The sequence below is a fragment of the Hyperoodon ampullatus genome (genome assembly GCF_949752795.1).
Source record: "Hyperoodon ampullatus genome assembly, chromosome: 11".
In the NCBI taxonomy this organism is placed as follows: domain Eukaryota; kingdom Metazoa; phylum Chordata; class Mammalia; order Artiodactyla; family Ziphiidae; genus Hyperoodon; species Hyperoodon ampullatus.
In genome coordinates this window covers 84,763,554-84,783,182 of record NC_136924.1, presented here as the reverse complement: position 1 = coordinate 84,783,182, position 19,629 = coordinate 84,763,554, and the positions used below count along the sequence as shown (strand labels likewise).

Below are 19,629 nucleotides of genomic sequence, written 5' to 3'. Positions count from 1 at the left end.
TTTATCATGCTCCACTTGTCTATTTGCCCATTCTTAAACCGTTATATCGTAAATCCTGGTAGGATGTGTTCTCCCAACTTATTCTCTAACCCTCCCTCCCCCACAAAGAATTACAGCAGCTTCTCTTCGACCTTAAGTTTTGGTGTGAATTTTAATGCCACTTTAACAAGTTCTGTGAAATACGCAGTTGTGAATTAATTGTAACTGCACTATACTTATTGGTTTGTTCAGTGAAAACAGATCTTTTTAATAAGCATCTTTTCTTATTCACGGATATGGTTCATTTCTCCACTAATATAATTTCATCCATAAGGGTCTTACACATCTTTTGCTAGTTTTATTCTTAGGTACCTAATAGGTTTTTTTTTTTTTTTTTTTTTTTTTTTAGGTCTTTCTAGTTATTAATGGATGCTTCATTAAAATTACAAACTTGTATAATCCCCCAAATAATTTTTGTAATTTGCTATTAAATCATTTCACAATTCAAACCATAGCTTCAAAATTCTTAAAATGCCAACTGTTTAATAATAAAAAATACAAATTATACAAAGATACAATAGAGGGAATTCCCTGGCGATCCAGTGGTTAGGACTTCACACTTTCACTGCTGAGGGCCTGGTTGGATGGGGAGCTAGGATCCAACACCCTGAGTGGCGCCGCCCCCCAAAAAAAACAACCCAACAACAGATACTACCTGAAATGTGAAATTAGTATATTGATTATTTCTCCCCAAATTGAAAGGAATGCATAATTTAGAGTTTCTCCTAGTATACGATTTAAAAAAGAAAGGACTAAGTCTGGAAAATGTTCAATCAACTGTCTTGCTGTCTATAAAACTCTCTTCTTTTTAATTTATGAAGTTTACCTTTATTGAAAGTGAGCTATTTATTTTGTGATTTACAAAGATAAGTAGGTTCTTTCTAAACAATCAGAATGTAAACTGATGCTAATGAGATAATTAAACATTTTGACTGTTAATTAAGCTGAGTCTAGTTAGCGATTTAATTTACCACTGACAAACGTATTCACCATTTACCAAATGCTGCAGGCAAGACAGATTAAGAGGTCAAATCTCAACCCATTTTCCTCAAATCATAGGGGAAATTAGGAGGTCCCAATAAATTACTCGTGGATTACCCAGTTTCCAGTATTCCCCTAGCAGGGGAATTAGGTGCTATAAGACAATGAGTCTAAAAGTTTGAAGGTAGCCCTTTCAAGGCCCACTCAGGGATCCCCTGAAACAGGCATCTAGCGGCTGAGCCCCAAAACTCCTTTCCTTCCGTCTTCATCCTACACTATAACCTGTTTTTGCCGACTCTGAATAACTCTCGGTATGATCAAACATCTGACCTTAAAAACACATCTTGAAGTCGCTTTCTTACCCAAATATCTTAACTGTCCCAAATACCATGATCTCCGTATACTGCTGATGGGAATTTAGTTGCCAACCCAACTATGTGGTTAGTCCTCAGTACACAGCGGCTCCGAGATCAAGGCGACCCAGTTAACCCAGCTTGCCCAGACTCAGGCCAAATTCAGAGGCTGATCCTGGAGTTCTTTCAGGACACTTTCCTCGCTTCCCAGAAAAACTCAGCCCTACCTCAAATCCAGACCCCAAGACCCTCCCGATCAGGTGAGCTAACGCTTCAGTGCCTTTCGTTCGTGGCTTGGCAGGGCTCAGGCTCATTCCAAGAGGGAGCCCCACGTTTTAAAGACTAGCACACGCACCGCACTGTCCGATAACGGCCGAGGAACCTAACTCCAGGCACTAGGCCCATTGTGCCCGCGGCTAGAAACTCCGCCTTGATCCTAACGCAGCCGAGGCCACGCCCCGCGCATGACGCCAGCGTCAGGCCAGTCCCAGCATGCTCCGCGCCCGCCGGCGGCCGATCGCAGACGAGACGGATATTCCCTGTGAGCAGTCCCTGGTCAGTTCAGCCGCTATCCAGACCTGGGTCGGCGAGAGTGCCGCCACCAGCTATTCTCCTACCGCTCTGCCGTCAGTCTGAACGCCCCCAGCCCTCCCGCGAGGGCGCCCCGGGACGGAAGGATCCAGCAGCCTGTCGGCGCCCGCCGTTCTCGTGGTCGCCGTCGCCGTCGTCGTTGTGGTAGTCTCTGCCGTAGCCTGGGCCATGGCCAATTACATCCACGTCCCGCCCGGCTCCCCGGAGGTGCCCAAGCTGGACGTCACGGTGCAGGATCAGGAGGAGCAGCGCTGCCGGGAGGGGGCCCTGAGCCTCCTGCGACACCTGCGGCCGCACTGGGACCCTCAGGAGGTGACCCTGCAGGTAACGCCCACACCTCAGCCCCGACCTTGACGCGGCCCCGGGGGGCCGGGGGGCGGGGGCGGTCTCACCATCCCTTCTAGTCCCCGGTGAGCCGGCAGGACCTACGGGAACGTCGTCTCCCTCCGTTCTTTGGGAGGTGATCCTGTATTTCCTCTGTCACACCTAGGGAAGGTCACTCCCCCTTCCTTCACCATTGCTTACTGAGGTCGTCCTGAGGGCGGATTTTCTCTTTCCAGAGACGGCTATGTTCGTGACGCACCCCTTCCACCTCGGGAAGGTTCCTGTTGATCGTTGCCCCTCCTCCCACTCCCCTGTCCCTTCTAAGTGCGAAAAGAACCTTTTCCACTCCCTTGCGAGGGGTCCTCGCCCATCGGCCCAAGCCACCATCTCCTCCCCTTTCACAAATAATGTGGCAATTAATCTTCTCTGATCTTTTCATTTCCCTTCCCTCCCCTCCCCCGTCGGTGTACTCCCATTGATGCTCACCCTGCGTCTTACCTTCTCAAGTCCTGGGATTGGCGACAGTACTCGATTCCAAAGTAATGACCGTGGTCCTCATGGGTTCTTCGGTAGCCCTGCACACGTTATTTTATTTGTATCGGTACTTCTGAAAATGTTTTAGTCATGTTAGTGAAACTAACAATATCTGATGTTAGAAGGATCAGCGGCTTGTGAATATTTCTTTTTCCTGAGCCACTGTATTCATAGATAGACAAAAATGAGAAAAAGTCCTTAAGAACCTATGCATTTTTAATAGCTTATTTCTAATAAGTTACGATTAAGCATACATGAAATTTATTTTGAATACTAATTTGTATTTAACTTTTGGAGTTTCAGGTACTATATCGAAAATGAACCTCCTTTTCCCTTGCAAACACAAAGTAATTTTAAAGGCTGGCATATTTTAGGTTTGTTTCAAATCTGAGCAATAATGTAAGAGTATTCATTTGAAGTAGCCACATCATCTGCCTTATTTTGTTGACTGATTTGTTTCAGCAATGTTAATTGACTTAACAGTATCTCAGATTCTTTGGTAAAGTAGTCACCTATACAAAAATGAATAAAATATGAACAGTGCCCTAGGGCCCAGAACAGTTCTTGACACTTCAGCTTTCATGAATGTTGGCTTCAGTTCTTACTGCCTAGAAGAGTTTGGAGCAGATTAAAAGGACCCATATGTTTTGGAAAAAAGTTAAGACAAAAATTTTGAAAATTTAAGGGAATGTTTGTTAGCCAAGTATGTAGGACATAGTGAATCCAAAATGATTTTCATGTGTAATTTTAAAAAAATAGTATATTTTCTTTAATTAAGGAAAATTAGTTTAATTGAAACTTCCAAGTTGAAACTCTAGACTTCTTTAGTTTATTATTTATTAACTTATTTGTAGTTTATTATAGAAGATTTTTATATTTATTAAAATGAGTTATAGTCTGGCAGTCAAGTATAAATTAAACAGATATTAATTAAAAACATTGCTACTTCATGGTAAACTCTGGTACTGGCAAACCATATTACTTTTTAAGCAGAGACTTAAGAGTTTGAAGCTTTGAAGACTGGAATTTCAGTTGATGTGTTTGTCTGTAGAACAGCAGGAATAGCTACTCAGAGGTACATTAGGTGTGTTTTTAATCATTTAATCCCCCGAACAACCATTTTAGATAGGTGCTATCTTTGTTTTTTTAGGTGAAACTCAGTGAAGTAAAGCTAGGATATCGGTTTAAAAAAAAAAAGATAAAATATGCTAACATCAAACTGTTTTTTGATTGTTGTACTTGGGATTGAATCTTAATCTGATACCCATGTAGCATCTTTTGCCTTGAAGACCTTTGGACTCATTGTCCAAACTTCTAATATACTTATTTGTAAGTGAAGGTAAATACTACCATTTTTTTTTTTTTTGCCCTTAGGATGATTGTTATTTAGAAATATAATCCCTCCATTTGCAAGCAAAGCTATTGATCCAGAAGCTGGAACAACTGCTAAGCAGAGTAGATTGTTATTCATCTCTCAATATGGTAGATCTGACTCCCACATTCTAGGTCATTATAAACTCTGCTTTTATGATGCTTCAGGATTTCTTTAGTAAATATCAATGGGAATATTTTCTTTTGAGATTTGCTTTTATTTCCTTTGAGGTATAAAGATGAAAATCATACCTAACCTAATAGTCAACAGATTAAAACAGGTATCAGTAATACAGCCCATATTTTAAAAAGATTTTTTCTAAAATTCTTATGTGATATAAAATGCTTTAAACATACCTTAGAAGCTTACTCTAGTAATACTTATTTTACCTGACACTTACTCTTGACAGCTGAACTATTGAGAGCATTTTGGAAAAGCCAGAAGCAAACAAAAAAAGACTTCAGTGCATTCAGAATAATAGAGGGCCCAGTCTTTGCTCACAACTTATGGACACAGGGGATAATATATCTCATTTTAGATAGAGTCTTAAAAAGTTTAATTATTTTTTCCCTATCTGTGCAAAATTAAAAGAATACAATATAAAAGGAGTGAGCTTTGTGGAGTGTAGTATCTTAGAATAGGCAGAGTAGTTCTAAAACAATACCAGTCACAATGTTTTTTATTTAATAATATTTTACTATTTATAAAGGAAGCACTTTCACATACATTCTCCCAACGACCCTGTGAGATAGATGTAGACTGTTAATATGTATTTTATAGTTAAATGAAAGTGAACTTGGGAGTTTGTAATGGCAGATCTGAGATGAGAACTCATCTTATGAATTATTGCTCTTTGAGAAAAGTTTATGTTTGTATATTATGATTAAGACAGGGAAGCCATTTCTGTGTGATATCAGTAATTTCTTAAAAATTAAAACTTTGACTCATAGAAGGATTTTGCTTTAAGTTCCTTAAACATAAATTTGCATTACTTTTCCACATGTGACATTATTCTGGAAATGGGATTCACTTCAGCTTTCTTTTAAGATAGTTACTATCTAATAATAAAGTATTTGAGTGGGTGGTAGGACCTAAGACTATTTGACTATGGCTAAGAGAGATGTGTTGTTTGATAGGTTCCCATATATGTTGATAACATGTGACCAAAAAGTCAGGAGCCTACTGTACTAGTTTATTTTCAGGTATTAATAGCTGTGTGATTCGGACTGAGCAAACCACTTCACCTCTCTGCGGCCTCAGCATAGTGTAGTGGAAAGAAGATGGTTTTTGAATCCTGATTCCAGCCTTTTGTCACCTTTGGCAAATTTAAAAATCCCTATAAAAAGGACTTACTCTCTACCTTGGAAAATAGTAGCATAGTAGAAAATAGTAGAATTTAACAACTATAGTACTCTTAGTCATTTTACAACTAGTACTAATTTTACTACTTTACTACTAAGAGTAGAGTATCTGGAGAATTAAATGAAATATGTAAAATTATACATAGTATGTTTTAGTACTCCAACTTCCCCCAGGCTCTCCCCCCACCATTTGTAAGTGGAAAGTTGTTATGAAAGAATTGTAAGCTCCTAAAATTCAGTAATTTTGACATGTATTTTTTTGTACTGGCATAATGCTACTTTTCAGCAGCATTCCTTGTAGCAGAAGGTAGGCACAGGAGAATGGAGAAGGGAAGGCTTCATAGAAAATGGGGTACCCGAACTGAGCTTGGAAGGAAAGATAGGAGATGGAATGGGGAAGTATTTCTGGGCAAAGAAAAACTGCTTTCACAAAAGCTAGACTATGAGTATCTTGGACAGAATGGTGTATGAACAAGAATAGAAGTGGGAGTGATTTTCAAATAAGGGAGTGCTTAGATACGAAGGTTTTATGCCTCTTTAAGGAGGTGGTATTTTATTATCTCGGACATGATGGGAAGCTGGTGAATGTTTTTAAGCAGGTAAGTTATATATATTTTAGAGAAGTGGCAGATTACAATTTAGGCAGCATTCATTGAAGGAAATGTTTTGAATTGGGGATTAAGTGATCACTTACAAAGGACATTGGTGGTTTTGAAACTGATGGTTATTGCACACTAAGAGGATGCTAAATCAGTATAGTGGGTTGAAACCACTACAGTTTAAAAAGATGAGTTAGAATAAGATGTGATGGGATAGATCAGAGCGCATTGCAAGTAATAAGGTATTAACTTGTGAAGCTTTTAGTTTTATATAAAAGTATATATGTACTGAATTAGAGGATAAATACATTTCTTTCTATGTATTGCATTAAAAAATGTTTGTGAAAGACAACCTAGGAGAGACTGTTATGTTAGTACAGACAAGCGGTGCTGGGATCCAAATTAGGACAGTGGCCTTGAAGATGGAAATAAGGGACAGATTTGACATTTCAGAAAATAAATGTGCAGGACTTGTTAATTGCTTGCAGGTGAGGGAGGAAGTGGGAAGCTTAAGTTTTTTTTTTTTTTTTGTGGGTGACAAAAATAAGGGAAGTAATGAAACGTATATTTAAGGAATCAGGTTGTATTTTTCAGGATTTTATCTTTTTAAAAAAATTTTTGGCCATGCTTCGTGGCATGTAGGATCTTAGTTCCCTGACCAGGGGTTGAACTCATGTCCCCTGCAGTGGAAACACAGAGTCTTAATCACTGGACTGCCAGGGAAAGTCCCCAGGATTTTGTCTTATAAGGAGTTATTTTGCTCTGATATATCTGATGGGCTATAAATAGGTAAATTTTTATCACCCTTTTAAAAACTTTGAGATACAACAAACAAACAGAAAAATGAATGAAACATAAATTGTTGTAGAATAAATACCTTCGTAGCCCCAGCCCAGGGAAAGAGAAGATATTACCAGCAGCCCAGAATATCTCCGCTTTCTCTTCTTGCTCCTAACTTTACCCTCCCTCTAGTGGTAATAATCACAATAGCAGTTTAAAAAAAAATTGTTAACAAACAGAATATTTTGAATTAGTCATTTTTTCCAGTACTCTGAGAAAATATACTGTGTATGAATTTTTTAAATAAGAGACTATATGATCATGAAGTAATTTAGTTTTACTGAAAAGATGTATCACAATATTAAAACTTTGAGTAGAAAACTACCCACTTCCTATTCATAGTTTCTTAAAAAAATCAACTGTTTCATTTTGTTTATTACCTTCTACTTCTCCCTTAAATATTTTACATAGTTGTTATTGAACCTTATGTACAACTTTTAAAAATTAATTTTTATTGCAGTATAGTTGCTTTACAATGTTGTGTTAGCTTCTCCTGCACAGCAGAGTGAATCAGCCATACATATACATATATTCCTTCCCTTTTGGATTTCCCTCCCATTTAGGACACCACAGTGCATTAAGTAGAGTTCCCTGTGCTGTACAGTATGTTCCCATCAGTTGTCTATTTTGTACATAGTATCAATAGTGTATATGTGTCAATCCCAGTCTCCCAATTCCTTCTACCCCACCCCTTTCCAGCTTTGTATCCGTACATTTGTTCTCTACATCTGTGTTTCTATTTCTGCTCGGCAAATAGGGTCATCTATACCATTTTTCTAGATTCCACATATATGCGTTAATATACGATAGTTGTTTTTCTCTTTCTGGACTTACTTCACTGTATAACACTCTCTAGGTCCATCCACATCTTTACAAATGACCCAATTTCGTTCCTTTTTATGGCTGAATAATATTCCATTGTGTATATGTACCACATTTTCATTATCCATTCCTCTGTTGATGGACATTTAGGTTGTTTCCATGCCCTGGCTATTGTAAATAGTGCTGCTATGAACATTGGAGTGCATGTCTTTTTAAAAATAAATTTATTTATTTATTTTTGGCTGCGTTGGGTCTTCGTTGCTGTGTGCGAGCTTTCTATACTTGCGGTGAGCGGGGCTACTCTTCGTAGCAGTGCACAGGCTTCTCATCGTGGTGGCTTCTCTTGTTGCGGAGCACGGGCTCTAGGCACGCGGGGCTTCAGTAGTGTGGCACACAGGCTCAGTAGTTGTGACTCACGGACTATAGAGTGCAGGCTCAGTAGTTGTGGTGCACAGGCTTAGTTGCTCTGCTGCATGTGGGATCTCCCCGGACCAGGGATCAAACCCATATCCCCTGCATCGGCAGGCGGATTCTTAACAGCTGCACCACCAGGGAAGCCCCATGTGTCTTTTTGAATTATGGATTTCTCTGGGTATATGCCCAGTATTCTGGGTCATATGGTAGTTCTATTTTTAGTTTCTAAAGGAACTTCCATATTGTTTTCCATAGTGGCTGTATCGATTTACATTCCCACCAACAGTGCAAGATTGTTCCCTTTTCTCCACACCTTCTCCAGCATTTATTGTTTGTAGATTTTTTGATGATGGCCATTCTGATGGGTGTGAGGTGATACCTCATTGTAGTTTTGATTTGCATTTCTCTAATAATTAGTGATGTTGAGCTTCTTTTCATGTGTTTGGCCATCTGTATGTACAATTTGTATTCCGTTTTTTCATGTAGCCTTTCATAAATATTTTCCCATGCTGGTATGGTATTGACCACAATTTTTGATAGCTACAGACATAATATTTAGTCATGTTAAACATCATGTGACTTAATTACTTTTAAAGTGAGGTTTTTAAAAAAATTGTAAAGAGTATAAAGAGGAAAATTAGAAAGGCTTATATTCTAACCCTGTTGATTTTGTTTAAAAAATACAAATGATACATGCCCTTAAAAAACAAGGCTATAAAATGAAAAGTAAAAAATCTAGCCCCCCCAACACCAAGTCATTCTCCCCAAAGGTAATTTTGTGAACAATTTCTTTTGAACTTATAAAAAATTATCAAATTATAGATTTACCAGCGTACATTATTTACCTATGTTTATAAATATAGTAAATATAACTATATTCTTTTTTGTATACATAATTAACTTATTCTGTATCTTGATTTTAAAAGTAATATATCTTAGACATTTCCATGTCAGTATATATAACCTGCCCCATGTTTTTAAAAAAACATTGAGTCGTTTTTATTTTTTAGGTATTAAAAAAAGTATTTCAGTGATCTGCTTTTATACATATATTTTGGATAACTTTTTAAAGTATATCCATAGAGTAAATTCTTATTAGTGGAATTAAAAGATTAAAAGTAAAAAAAAAAATTATGATCTTCAAGGAATTGGCTTACACAAGTGTGGAGGCTGGTAAATCTGAAATTTGTAGGGCATTCTCTGGTAAGCTGGAAGTTCTCAGGCAGGAGTTGATGTTGTAGTCTTAAGGCAGCATATGTTCAGGAAAACCGAAATTTTGCTTTTACAGCTCTTCACCTGATTGAATGAGGCTCATTCATGGGGAATAATCTTTTTTACTTGAAATTATCTGGTTAATACGTCTGCAAAATACCTTCAGAGCTGCATCTAAATTAGTGTTTGTTTGAATAACTGGGCATTGTAGCTAATCCAAGTCGACACAAAACTGTTATTCTATTTCTCACTTTCATATAATTTATACTCCTCAAAACAGTGTTGGAAGGTATCCTTTTCTCTATACCTTGTCCAACCTCTGATATTAAATTAAAAATTTTTTTGCCGGTTAGATACCTGAAAATGGTATTTTGTTTTGTTTTTACATTACTTTTAATTTTGTTATTTTCGAAGATGGTGGAATCCAATAGTTACTTCCACAAAACAGTTAACTGACTTGCATTAATTCCATCTTTCCAGGCTTCTGGGCTCGTCCAGTAGCCATTGTCTTAAAGAATAATTGAAGCTTGTCTTTCCCGTTGTATTGGTCTGTGCAAGCTCATTCATTTGAATTCAGTATTGAATTCAGTTAATCGGTCACTTTAGACCATAAATAAATAGCGAAACTCTGCTTGGTATCTTAATCATCTTTAAGGACTAAAGAAATTTCATAGTAGCTAAGGTAGAGTTTAATATTTTTATCATCTCAGGGTTTGTAGTTGCAGGGCAGTGTCACGTACTGAAAGAAGGTATTGGATTGTGTTTTGGGGGTCTCAAGATGACCTTCAAGTTCACTGATAATCCCTTTAACTTCTAAGGTGTCATTAAAACTGTAATATCTTTTTGTCCACCGGGTATTCTATATTGCTTCAAAGAGCAACCTGTGCAGGTTTGGGCAATTCTTTAAGTTCCTAATTGATACGGTCAATTAGTCCTGGCTGAAGGGTGAATTTATGTCTTCTGTTACAGTACTAAAATAGGGAAAGTGTTACTATAAAACATATTTATCTCAGTATTACATTCAGGCAAAGGAGACAGAACCACCTCTCATAATACCTGTTCCAGCACTCCACTTTGCATACAAATATTCACCATCAACAGTGGCATCCTCATGTCCTCGCAGGGTAACTGTTGCTCCTTTAAGAGTCTCTCACATAGGTTTTGGATTAAGTGCATTGGGCTTCCCTGTCAAAAGGTTTCTTCTCTACCTCTAGGCCATTTTACCCACTTATGTGAATTTGGCCTTGGGTTCCCAGCTGCTGAGGGTTGGGCCAAGATCTTGACCTCACAGTCAATTTGCTTATTTCCGAATTGGTGGCAGACTCTTAATATCATCTTTGTACCCTGGCTTTTTAAAATCTCCCAAGCTAGAGTAAATATGGTGGATTTGTTCGGGGCACTCAATGCTGGGAGACCACTAGCATGTCCCATCAGTCCATCCAATCTGATAATGCTTCATTAAAAAGCTTTGCTTCAACCCCATCAATGTCTGCTTTATTCATCCAGTTTTTTGATAACCACGAAAAACTTTCACTCTATTGGGACAAGTCATTTGCCATCTCCCTTATCTTTTCCTCTTACTTTTAATTCAGTTTTCTTACTATCATCCCTAAGACCCGTAAAGGGAAGCTTGAGACAGCAAATTGGATCCAGCATCCTGAACAGTTTATGTTGGTAACAGGAGAGTTACATGGGGGACCCATGTAGAAGCAGAAACCTTTATCATGGTATTCACCATGACCTGGGGGTGGGGCATATTAAGTGGTTGAATATCCTGGTCACTGTAAGGCCAGGCTTGTATGGCCTGCGTGTGCAGTATATCAGCCACTTCATCTGGAATGATCGATCCACTTTGCATGCAGAGGAGGGACCGCACAATTCCCCTTCTCAGGAAACAAACTTGGTAGCCACTTCTATCCATTCTTCCAGTCTAGCAGTCTTGCTGGGATTAGGTTGCTGTATGTTTGGGTTAGTTGCAGCCATTCAGGACTGTTCAGTAGTAAGCTGTGGGTCCTGCATTAGCCTAAACATGCCATGGACTTCAAACCATAGATTGCTCCTAACTTAACCATTCTGATGATGAGACAACTTTACACTATATCCTCAGGTTTCAGTAGTTTCCTTATTTTGTCCCCTTCCCACCTGAATCATTTTGGTAAACAGAGGGTGAGTTACAAAGGTCAAAGAAGAGTTACCTGCTGTGGAGCACGAACTCTCTTTTGTGACAGTTCTGTGCTTAGCAGCCTGATGTTGTATCGGACCATCTGGAACCTGGGTTGGTGCAACATCAAGATCTACCCTAAAACAGTCTTTATCTTTCTGTCGTAGGTGGTATGGCTAACAGCAGCCAAGCAATCACGCATTTAGCCAATTTCTCATTATTTTGCACTTTATTGTGGATTCAGGGACAACTCTTCTGGGGTTGGAGCTATCATTTTTAGGTTTCACTAACTTTTACCTCTTGTAATAGATGACAACATGCCTGCCGTTTCATACTGTGGGTGATCTGGCAAACACCCAGGCATCAGGGATTGATCATCCACTGCCCCTTCCTTATTCTTTTCTTCAGATAATACTTAACAATATCACAGTGAGTCTAGGGTCATGCTAGCTAACCCATAAACTTGAGGGTGTATCCCTGAAACAGATTAAGAGTCATGACATCAGGTTTTTATCCCGTTTTGCCATTGTATGACTTTGGAAAAATATGAGAACTGACCTAGGTCATAGTTTTTTCATTCTACAAATCGATCATTCAGTCTATATAAAAGCAAACATTTACTGAATATCTCTATGTTCTTTGTTCCACTCTTTCTCAACGTTTTAATAATTACTCTCTAAAGAGAGGGTTAAATTATGTTAATTTTTACCTAACAGGAGAAATTAAATACTAAAGAATAGGATTTTGCAGGTAGGGTCGAGCTTTAGAGAGCCACAAACTATTGTAATATCTCTAGATTTTTTTCTTCCCTCAGTAACCAACTTTTGCTCCTTTGGTATCATCTCTGTTGAGAATGTAATACATGAAAGAAATTTTATTTTATTTTATATATATATATATATATATGAGAGGATATGTATCTGTATGTATATCTGTATCTCCTCTTTAAGATAGTAAATTAAAATTAATTAAATTTAAACCAAAGCACTAAAGTACCTATGCATTTATTTTCAGTTTTAAAAACCTTATCGCTTTAGGAAATTTTCTCTAGGGTTACTGTGAGTTGAAGGTAATCAAAAGATTAACTGGCAGTACATTTTTTCTGATCTGAATATTACATTAACTCTTTTCTAGTTAAATTTGTTGTTGATGTGTGATATACATAATAAAAAGTGCACAGATCTTAAGTGTAGAACCTGATGAATTTTCCTACAAAGCAACCACACCCATGTAATAAGTATCCAAGTCAGGAAACAGATTTGGGAAATGGTACCCCAGAATCCTCTCTTATACTCTCTTGGAGTCACTATCCATCAACTCTCCCCAAGCAAGTGTTACTCCTATCCTGATTTGATATTGTAGCTTTCCCTCTCTACGAATTTTTTTTAATGGAATCGTATGGTATATACTTTTTGGGGGGGGTTGGCATATGCTAAAGTTATGGGAGATTTATTTCTGTATATATAGTTAGTTCTTTCTTATTCTCATTGAAAGACTATACCTCAGTTTATCTTCTGTTGGTGGACACTTGGGTTGTTTTCGGTTTTTGGCTATTACAAATTATGCTGATGTGAACATAGCTGTATAAGTCTTTTGATGAGTGTGAATATCTGTTTCTGTTAGGCAGATACTTAGAAGTAGACTTGCTGGGTCATCTGGTATGTATTTCAGCTTTACTAGATACTTTAAGTTTTCCAAAGTGGTTGTGTCAATTTATACCCCTAATGGCAATACTGTATGAGTGTTTCAGGGGTGCTGCATCTTTACCAACAATTGTTATTATCTGTCTTCATTTTTATCATTAGGGTAGGCATTAAGGGTATCTTGTTATGGGTTTGATTTGCATTCTCTTAATAACTAGTGCATCTTTTTTCTGTGGGTTGGATATTTGAATGTCTTCTATTTTGAGATGCCTTTTCAAGTTTTTTTGGCTAATTTTTCTCCTGGATTATTTTTTTCCTAATGATTTGTAGATGTTCTTTACATATTCTATATTTGAGTTCTTATTTCTTTTTTTTGGCCACGCTGTGCGGCTTTGCAGTATCTTAGTAGGGATTGAACCCAGGCCCCCCAGCCGTGGAAGCGCGGAGTCCTAACCACTGGGCCGCCAGGGAATTCCCGCATCCTTTTTTTTAAAGAAATGTATTATAAATGTTTTCTGCCAGTTTGTGGCTTGCATTTTCACTCTTAGTAGTGTTTTTTGATAGCCTTAACACCAGTTTTTCAATTTTTTCTTTATGGGTATGTGTCTTGATCTCTTCCTATGCCAAAGTCCTGAAGATATTCCTCTGTGTTTTATAGAAACTTTATTGTTTTGCTATTTTACATTTTGATCTGAAATAGTTTATGATGTAAGGTGGAGGAGGTCATGACTCATTTTTCTTCCGAATGGCTATCAGTATCCAGTGATCCAGTATCACTTATTGAAAAGACCATTTTCTACCCATTATAGTGTTACCTGATACCACCATTTTCCCACCATTACAGTGTTACCTTTGTCATAAACCAGGTGGCACTGTATGTGAGTCTGTTTATGAATTCTGTTCCTTTAGTCTGTTTTGTCTATTATTGCACCAGTATCACAGTGTCTTGACTACTCTCAAGTTGCTTCTAGGTCTTGGTATGATATAGTTACTATAATCCTTGGTATGAGACACTAGCTTTGTTCTTCTTTAAAATTGCCTTGACTATTCTTGGCTTTTTAAATTGCCATGTAAATTGTAGACTTAGCTTTTCAATTTCCTCAGAAGAAACTAGATGGCATTTTGATAGATATTTTTGTGGAATCTATAGATATTTGAGGAGAAGTGAATTCATTAACAATACTGAGTCTTAGAATCTATAAATATGGTATATCCCATTTATTTATTTAGTTTCTCTCAAACTTTTTTTTTTTTTTTTAAAGAAGATGTTGCGGGTAGGAGTTTATTAATTAATTAATTATTTTTTTTGCTGTGTTGAGTCTTCGTTTCTGTGCAAGGGCTTTCTCTAGTTGTGGCAAGTGGGGGCCACTCTTCATCACGGTGCGCGGGCCTCTCACTATCGCGGCCTCTCTTGTTGCGGAGCACAGGCTCCAGACGCGCAGGCTCAGTAGTTGTGGCTCACAGTCCCAGTTGCTCCGCGCCATGTGGGATCCTCCCAGACCAGGGCTCGAACCCATGTCCCCTGCATTAGCAGGCAGATTCTCAACCACTGTGCCACCAGGGAAACCCTCTCTCAAACTTTTGAAGTTTTCAATGTAGAGATCTTGCATTTTTCATGTCATTTTTCCCCCCAGGAATTTGCTGCTTTCTGATATTATTTAAAGAATATCATTTTTAAAAAAAGGTTTGCTGTTGGTATAGAGAAATTCAATTGATATGTTAATACATTGAATTTTTCACATGTTCTAATTATTTAATTTAGATACTTTGTGCATTTTCTCTGTATCTAAAAATAATGACAGTTTTGTTTTTTGCTTTCCTGTTCCTACTTCTGTTGTTGTCATGTCTTTTTTTTTCCCCACATCTTTATTGGAGTATAAATGCTTTACAGTGTTGTGTTAGTTTCTGCTGTACAACAAAGTGAATCAGCTATATGTATGCATATATCCCCATATCCCCTTCCTCTTGAGCCTTCCTCTCACCCTCCCTATCCCATCCCTCTATCGTCTCAAAGCACCAAGCTGATCTCCCTGTGCTATGCAGCAGCTTCCCACTAGCCTTACATTTGGTAGCGTATATGTCAGTGCTACTCTCTCACTTCATCCCAGCTTCCCCTTCCCCCCACCGCTATGCCCTCAAGTCCCTTCTCTACGTCTGCCTCTTTATTCCTGCCCTGCCACTATGTTCATCAGTACTGCTTTTTTTAATTCCATATATATGCGTTAGCATACGATAATTCGTTTTTCTCTTTCTGACTTACTTCACTCTGTATGACAGATTCTAGGTCCATCCACTTCATTGCAAATAACTCAATTTCGTTCCTTTTTATGGCTGATATTCCATTGTATATATGTGCCACATCTTCTTTATCCATTCATCTGTTGATGGACATCTAGGTTGTTTTCATGTCCTGGCTCTTGTAAATAGTGCTGCAATGAATATTGTGGTACATGTCTCTTTTTAAATTACGGTTTTCTCAGGGTATATGCCCATTAGTGGGATTGCTGGGTCATATGGTAGTTCTATTTTTAGTTTCTTAAGGAACCTCCATACTGTTCTACATAGTGGCTGTATCAGTTTACATTCCCACCAACAGTGCAGGAGGGTTCCCTTTTCTCCACACCCTCTCCAGCATTTATTGTTTGTAGATTTTTTTGATGATGGCCGTTCTAACCAGTGTGAGGTGATACCTCATTGTAGTTTTGATTTGCATTTCTCTAATGATTAGTGATGTTGATCATCTTTTCATGTATTTGTTGGCCATCTGTGTCTTCTTCAGAGAAACGTCTAGTTAGGTCTTCCACCCATTTTGGGATTGGGTTTGTTTTTTTGTTATTGAGCTACATGAGCTGCTTGTATATTTTGGAGATTAGTCCTTTGTCAGTTGCTTCATTTTCAAATATTTTCTCCCATTCTGAGGGTTGTCTTTTCACTTGTTTATGCTTTCCTTTGCTGTGCAAAAGCTTTTAAGTTTCATTAGGTCCCATTTGTTTATTTTTGTTTTTATTTCCCTTACTCTAGGAGGTGGGTCAAAAAGGATCTTGCTGTGATTTATGTCATAGAGTGTTCTTCCTATTTCTTCCTCTAAGAGTTTTATAGTGTCTGGCCTTACATTTAGGTCCTTAATCCACTTTGAGTTTATTGTTGTGTATGGTGTTAGGGGGTGTTCTAATTTCATTCTTTTACATGTAGCTGTCCATTTTTTCCAGCACCACTTATTGAAGAGGCTGTCTTTTCTCCATTGTATATTCTTGCCTCCTTTGTCAAAGATAAGGTGACCATATGTGTGTGGGTTTATCTCTGGGCTTTCTATCCTGTTCCATTGATCTATCCTTCTGTTTTTGTGCCAGTACCATACTGTCTTGATTACTGTAGCTTTGTAGTATAGTCTGAAGTCAGGGAGTCTGATTCCTCCAGCTCCGTTTTTCTTTCTTAAGGTTGCTTTGGCTACTCGGGGTCTTTTGTGTTTCCATACAAATTGTAAAATTTCTTGTTCTAGTTCTGTGAAGAATGCCATTGGTAATTTGATAGGGATTGCATTGAACCTGGAGATTGCTTTGGGTAGTATAGTCATTTTCACAATATTGATTCTTCCAATCCAGGAGCATGGTATATCTCTCCATCTGTTTATGTTATCTTTGATTTCTTTCATCAGTGTTTTATAGTTTTCTGAGTACAGGTCTTTTGCTTCCTTAGGTACATTTATTCTTAGGTATTTTATTCTTTTTTGTTGCGATGGTAAATGGGATTGTTTCCTTAATTTCTCTTTCTGATCTTTCATTGTTAGTGTATAGGAATGCAAGAGATTTCTGTGCATTAATTTTGTATCCTGCAACCTTACCAAATTCATTGATTAGTACTAGTAGTTTTCTGGTGGCATCTTTAGGATTTTCTACGTATAGTATCATGTCATCTGCAAACAGTGACAGTTTTACTTCTTCTTTTCCAATTTGTATTCCTTTTATTTCTTTTTTTTCTCTGATTGCTGTGGCTAAGACTTCCAATACTATGTTGAATAATAGTGGCAAGAGTGGGCATCCTTGTCTTGTTCCTGATCTTAGAGAAAATGCTTTCAGTGTTTCACCATTGAAAATGATGTTTGCTATGGGTTTGTCATATATGGCTTTTATTATGTTGAGGTAACTTCCTTCTATACCCACTTTCTGGAGAGTTTTTTTTTTTATCATAAATGGGTGTTGAATTTTGTCAAAAGCTTTTTCTGCATCTATTGAGATGATCATATGGTTTTTATTCTTTAATTTGTTAATATGGTGTATCACATTGATTGTTTTGCATATGTGGAGGAATCCTTAACATCCCTGGGATAAATCCCACTTGATCATGGTGTATGATCCTTTAAATGTGTTGTTGGATTCTGTTTGCTAGTATTTTGTTGAGGTTTTTTACGTCTATGTTCATCAGTGATTTTGGCCTGTAATTTTTTTTGTGTGTGATATCTTTGACTGGTTTTGGTATCAGGGTGATGATGACCTCATAGAATGAGTTTGGAAGTGTTTCTCCCTCCACAATTTTTTGCAAGAGTTTGAGAAGGATAGGGGTTAACTCTTCTCTAAATGTTTGATAAAATTCGCCTGTGAAGCTGTCTGGTCCTGGACTTTTGTTTGCTGGAAGATTTTAAATTACAGTTTCAATTTCATTAACTGTGATTGGTCTGTTTATATTTTCTAATTCCTCCTGGTTCAGTCTTGGAAGTTTGTACTTTTCCAAGAATTTGATCATTTCTTCTGGGTTGTCCATTTTATTGGCATATAGTTGCTTGTAGTAGTATCTTATGATCCTTTGTATTTCTGTGGTGTCAGTTGTAATCTCTCCTTTTTCATTTCTAATTTTATTGATTTGAGTCCTCTCTTTTTTTCTTGATGAGTCTGGCTAAAGGTTTATCAATTTTGTTTATCTTCTCAGAGAACCAGCTCTTAGTTTTATTGATCTTTGCTATTGTTTTCTTTGTTTCTATTTCATTTATTTCTGCTCTGATCTTTATGGTTTCTTTCCTTCTACTAACTTTGGGTTTTGTTTGTTCTTCTTTTTCTACTTGCTTTAGGTGTAAGGTTAGATTGTTTATTTGAGATTTTTCTTGTTTTTTTCAGTGAGCTTGAATTGCTACGAACTTCCCTCTTAGAACTGCTTTTGCTGTGTCCCATAGGTTTTGGATCGTTGTGTTTTCACTGTTATTTGTTTATAGGTATTTTTTGATTTCCTCTTTGATTTCTTCAGTGATCTTGGTTATTTAGCAGCGCACTGTTTAGCCTCCGTGTATTTGTGGCTTTTACTGTTTATTTCCTGTAATTGATTTCTAATCTCATAGCATTGTGGCCTGAAAAGATGCTTGATACGATTTCAGTTTTCTTACATTTTCCAAGGCTTGATTTGTGACCCAAGATGTGATCTATTCTGGAGAATGTACTGTGTGCACTTGAGAAGAAAGTGTACTTCTGCCTTCGGGTAGAATGTTCTAAAAATATCAATTAAGTCTATCTAGTCTGTTGTGTCATTTAAAGCTTGTGTTTCCTTATTTATTTTATGTCTGGATGATCTTTCTATTGGTGTGTAGTGAGGTGTTAAAGTCCCCCACTATTATTGTGTTACTGTCAGTTTTTCCTTTTATGGCTGTTAGCATTTGCCTTATATATTGAGGTGCTCCTATGTTGGGTGCATAAATGTTTGTAATTGTTATGTTTTCTTCTTGGATTGATCCCTTGATCACTATGTAGTGTCCTTCTTTATCTCTTGTAACTGTCTTTATTTTAAAGTCTATTTTATCTGATATGAGTATTGCTACTACAGGTTTCTTGTGATTTCTATTTACATGGAATATCTTTTTCCATCCCCTCACTTTCAGTCTGTATGTGTCCCTAGGTCTGAAGGGGGTTTATTGTAGACAGCATATATACGGGTCTTGTTTTTGTATCCATTCAGCCAGTCTATGTCTTTGGTTGGAGCATTTAATCCACTACATTCAAGGTGATTATCAATATGTATGTTCCTATTACCATTTTCTTAGTTGACTTGGGTTTGTTTTTGTGGGTCTTTTTCTTCTTTTGTGTTTCCCGCTTAGAAAAGGTCCTTCAGCATTTGTTGTAAAGCCGGTTTGGTGATGCTGAATTCTCATAGCTTTTACTTGTCTGTAAAGCTTTTGATTTCTCCATCGAATCTGAATGAGATCCTTGCTGGGTAATCTTGGTTGTAGGTTTTTCCCTTTCATCATTTTAAATGTGTTCTGCCACTCTCTTCTGGCCTGCAAAGTTTCTGCTGAAAGATCAGCTGTTAACCTTATGGGGATTCGCTTGTATGTTATTTGTTACTTTTCCCTTGCTGCTTTTAATATTTTTTCTTTGTATTTAATTTTTGATAGTTTGATTAGT

At 37.5% G+C, this 19,629-nt stretch overlaps 1 protein-coding gene across 1 annotated transcript in view; it reads left to right on the top strand.

Moving 5' to 3' along the window:
• Positions 1-2,132: 2,132 nt before the first annotated feature.
• ETNK1 (ethanolamine kinase 1) overlaps positions 2,133-19,629 on the top strand; it is a gene marked incomplete at both ends in the record, with an annotated part of 67,328 nt that continues 49,831 nt past the window's right edge. Inside the window, one exon of the mRNA XM_079714278.1 lies at positions 2,133-2,288. Within this exon, the coding sequence (XP_079570404.1) occupies positions 2,133-2,288 (156 nt within the window). The remainder of the gene's footprint in view (positions 2,289-19,629) is intronic.